General features: G+C 57.0%; 1 protein-coding gene across 1 annotated transcript in view; it reads left to right on the top strand.

The window, feature by feature from the left end:
* Positions 1-558: 558 nt before the first annotated feature.
* GPC2 (glypican 2) overlaps positions 559-4,497 on the top strand; it is a 6,466-nt gene continuing 2,527 nt past the window's right edge. The window contains exons 1-6 of the mRNA XM_007955832.2: positions 559-721; positions 1,376-1,534; positions 1,856-2,178; positions 2,919-2,999; positions 3,777-3,939; positions 4,177-4,307. Coding sequence (XP_007954023.1) covers positions 559-721; positions 1,376-1,534; positions 1,856-2,178; positions 2,919-2,999; positions 3,777-3,939; positions 4,177-4,307 — 1,020 coding nt within the window. The remainder of the gene's footprint in view (positions 722-1,375; positions 1,535-1,855; positions 2,179-2,918; positions 3,000-3,776; positions 3,940-4,176; positions 4,308-4,497) is intronic.

The raw sequence follows: 4,497 nt of genomic DNA, 5'->3' as shown, positions 1-4,497 counted from the left end.
CGGTCACGTGGGCTCGGTCGCGCAGGCAGCCGCGCTTTATCTCTGCTCCACCCCGCCCCCGCCCCATCGGACCGCAACTCCCTCCTCCATTGGCTGGGCTCTGAACCAGACTAATAGTAAACCCTTCAATCTGGTTGCTCTACTGCCATAGGTTGAGTTCTAGCCAAGCCCCGCCTCTCGATCCGAATCGCCACGCCCCTGGGAGAGACCCCTCCCACCTCGCCTACCTCCTTACTCCGGCTGGGGCCCGCCTCCCTGCCGAGCTTCCCCACAACATTGGCTTAATTTATCCCTTGACCCCGCCCCCGGGGCCAACTCTTTGCCATCATTGGCGGGGCCCCACCTCGAGCCCCGCCTCCTGTACGGCTCCCCGCTCCCATTGTCTCGGCAGATGCCGCCTGGTCCGTCTATCGTGCCCTGTGTTCAGTTTTGGGGGGGGGGTCTCACTCTTTCTCTAGACTGCGGAGCGGTCTCGCGACCGAGAACCAGATTCCCGAATTCGGGCTTCTCTTCTTTCCTCCTCTGAACCCACTTTGCTGTCCCAGGACGGCTGCGGTGATGTCCGCGCTGCGACTTCTGCTTCTGCTGCTGCCTCTGTGTCCCGGTCCTGGTCCCGGACCCGGGAGCGAGGCAAAGGTCACCCGGAGTTGTGCTGAGACCCGGCAGGTGCTTGGGGCTCGGGGATATAGCTTAAGCTTACTCCCTCCTGCTCTGATCTCAGGTGAGGAGAAAGACTAGAGAATTGGGGGAGGGGGCAGGGGCGGGTCCTCCCCATCTCACAATAAGTCTTTTCCCTTTCAGTTAACCGTCTTCTCATCCCGTAGCGATGTCTCACTTCCTGCTGTAACTTCATTACCAGGATCACAATAACCTTCCCGTTCACACAATAGCTCTTTTACTCCATCCCACACCACGAACCCCTTTCTAGTAATTAGCACCCCCCCAGCAGCCCAATAAGTTCCCCTCCTGTCTTAATGGGGCCTTTCTACCTTCTATGCTAATCTTCTTTTGCTCACCATGTAACCCCAACCCTACAAACCCAATTCTTCATCCCATAGAAACTGTCTTGTAAGTCCCTAGAGGCCTGGGGTGTGCAGCGTTGGGAAGCTGTGTTGGGAAGGGTTACCTGAGGACTCTTGGTCACTCATTTGACTCTCAGGGCAGTGGTAAAATAAATGATCTATGGCTAATGGGAGTGGACTTGGGATGAGTGAGGGGACAATAAGGAGAGGATAGGGTCAAGTGGAGATGAGGGGACAGACAATAGCAAGGAGACCAGACAGGTGGAAGGGAAAGGAGAGCCCCCAGAGATAGGTGGGAGAGCAGGAATTTCACTCTATTCATTCCACCATTCTTGTGGGTCTCCTTTGTCCAGGTGAACACCTCCGAGTCTGTCCCCAGGAGTACACCTGCTGTTCCAGTGAGACAGAGCAAAGGTTGACCAAGGAGACTGAGCACACCTTCCGAGGACTCGTGGAGGAAAGTGGTTCCTTCCTGGTTCACACACTGGCTGCCCGGCACAGAAAATTTGATGGTGAGGACCTGGGATCCTCAAACCTGGTCTCACACCTCTCTGTGCTTTTGACCCCAGCAACCGTCTTCTCCCAACTCCATCCCTGAGGCCTGGCCCCTCCCCAGCCCTGCCTTACTGCCCCCCCATCATCACCCCAGGCTCTCTCCAGGGCCCAGGCCCCTCCCTCCTAGTCTGGCCGGGTCTCTTCCGAGTTACTCGCTTCCTAATTCGCTTGTCTTTTCTCTCCCCTGCCCCATCCCCTCCTGTCTCTCTGCCTTTTCACTTTTCCATTCTTCTCTGGCCTCATCCCTACCTCATACCCCTTCCTTGCATTTGTCGCAGAGTTTTTTCGGGAGCTGCTCTCCGCGTCAGAGCGCTCCCTGGCCCAGCTCTTCTCTCGCTCCTACGGCCGCCTGTATGCCCAGCACGCCCCCATTTTCAGTGGCCTGTTCTCTCGGCTGCGGGGCCACTATGGGGGGGCGAGTGGGGGGTTGGATGACACCTTGGCTGATTTCTGGGCACAGCTCCTGGAGAGAGCGTTCCCCCTGCTGCACCCACAGTACAGCTTCCCCCCTGACTACCTGCTCTGCCTCACGCGCCTCGCCTCCGCTGCTGATGGCTCTCTGCAGCCCTTCGGGGACTCACCCCGCCGCCTCCGCCTGCAGGTGAGGGGCCCCGAGGCCTGAGCCTCAGCCACCTCTGATCTAGTGACCTCTGACCCCCTTTTGTGCTCTAGTCACATTTGACCTTGTGATCCCCCCCACACCCCATTCCACCTTGCAGCCACCTCTGACCTGGTGATCCTCATCCTGAACCCCAGTCACCTTTGCCTGACCCAATGCTCCTTAGAATCCTTCAATTGGGTACCTGCCACCCCTGTTATATGCCCTAGTTTCATATACTCACTAACCCACTCACCAGTCCTCGACCCTCAAACCTCTACACCAACTTCTGCAGTGCTAACATTCTGACTTCTGATTCACCTGAACACAAGTTAGGCACTGACGACTTGAAAGCCATCTTCGTTCAGTTGTCTTCAACTCTGCAAGATAGATGGTGGTATTCTAATTTTCAGATGAGAAAACAGGCTCCCAGGGGTTAAGGCCTCACAGAGAATGCTAGAGCTGTGCCTCACACCCAGGTCTTCAAATCCAGTATTTGTTCTGATATACCAAACCCTGTTCCCCTTGACCAAACCTGTTTCCCCTTGACCCTTCTAGCCTATAATTCCTGTGGGCCTCTCAAACCTGCCTGCCTATACCGCCCAACATTCCTAAATTCACGCCCGGCCCTCCCCCAGCTAACCCGACAAACCTAACCCATTCTTCTCATCCCCTTGGTGCAGTCTCTTGGTCCCAGTCTTGACTGACCATCACTGACTTGTGGTTTCTCTCCCCTTCTCCAGATAACCCGTGCTCTGGTGGCTGCCCGTGCCCTTATCCAGGGCCTGGCAACTGGAAGAGATGTGGTCAGCACAGCACTTAAGGTTAGAGGGGCCCTGAGTATAGATAGGGCCAAGGAGGGAGAGGTAGAAGTGGGAAAGGATCCTTGGGGAAGAGTCAGAGGGGCCTGCTGGTGGGAGAGGCCCTGGCGTCAGAGGATAATTCAAGAAGGAAGGAGGGCTGGAATGAAGTCTCCCTTGGGTCATGATCCATGACTTCTGACCTTCTGCCCTCTGATGACTCATGGGCCTCCAGGGTTACCCAGCCAGGAGCTCAGGAATAGAGTTCTCCCCCTAGCCAGTATTCCTCAGGACCCCTCACTGGCTCCGCCTTTCCTGCTGTCAAAGGCCAGATTCCTTGCTTGGCCTTCTAGCCCCTCCCCTCCACTCCTTCTCTTCCCAGCATTCCACCAAGGAGGGGTCGCTATGAGTCGGTCCGACTCAACGGCACATAACAACAACAACAATAACTTTCTATATAAGCTTTTCCCTCCTGGCAGCCAGGCCTCCTCACTGTCTTCCCCCTCAACCACTGTGGGCCCACTCTTGTCCTTGAACCTCTTCTTAGAACCCCCTCCCCCTGCTACCTCTCTAGTACCCCTCCCACGAAGTGGTCTTCTGTGACCTGGTCCCCAGGTCCCCCACCTCTCCTGCCACCGTGTGAGTCACTCCCCCTAAACCATCATGTCTAGCTCTCCACACAGACCAGGAGCCTAGGAAAAGTGGGGCGGTAGACTTGACTCCTCCTTATGCCCAGCACCAAGCTTGGCTGAGGGCAGCCATGGTGTTTATGGATGACACCACCATGCTCTCTGTCCCCAGGTGTCGATGTCCGAAGGCTGCAGCCGGGCTGTCATGCGTCTGACTGGCTGCCCCCTTTGCAGAGGGGACCCCTCTCTTCCACCCTGCCGGGGCTTCTGCCTCAATGTGGCCCGTGGCTGTCTCAGTGGCGGGGGACTGGAGCCTGACTGGGGGAGCTATCTGGGTGAGGGGAGGGGCTGTCTGCATAGGGGCTGGGTGGAGTGAGTCCGGAGGGAGTGTAAAGCCAGATTGGGGGGAGGGGGGAGCAGGCAGGAGGGGAGCTCTTTTCATCTGAGTTTCCCTCCACCCAGTACCTTGCTGCTTCCTCTAAGGCCCAGTGAGGACTTGTGGGAAAAGCCTAATTCAATGTTATTTGTGGCTGTCCCTCATTTCACTCTTTTCCCTTTTCCCCTCCTTCAAGATGCTCTCTTGCTCCTGGCTGAGAGACTCCAGGGTCCCTTTTCCTTTGAGCTGGCAGCTGAGTCCATTGGGGTGAAGATCTCAGAGGGTTTGATGTTTCTGCAAGAAAACAGTGTGGGGGTGTCAGCCCAGGTACAGGGGAGAGGAAGCTGGGGGTGTCAGCCCAGGTATAGGGGAGAGAAGGGTGGAGGTGAGAGCCAGGGGAGAGGAAGGTGGGGTGTCAGCCCAGGTACAGGGGAGAGGAGGGTGGAGGTGTCAGCCCAGGTGCAGGGGAGAGGAGGGTGGGGGTGTCAGCCCAGGTGCAGGGGAGAGGAGGGTGGGG

Source organism: Orycteropus afer, unplaced genomic scaffold, assembly GCF_000298275.1.
Source record: "Orycteropus afer afer isolate SDZICR_OR568_19922 unplaced genomic scaffold, OryAfe1.0 scaffold00542, whole genome shotgun sequence".
NCBI lineage: Eukaryota > Metazoa > Chordata > Mammalia > Tubulidentata > Orycteropodidae > Orycteropus > Orycteropus afer.
The sequence above is the reverse complement of the archived record's forward strand: the minus strand, read 5'-3'. Positions and strand labels throughout refer to the sequence as shown.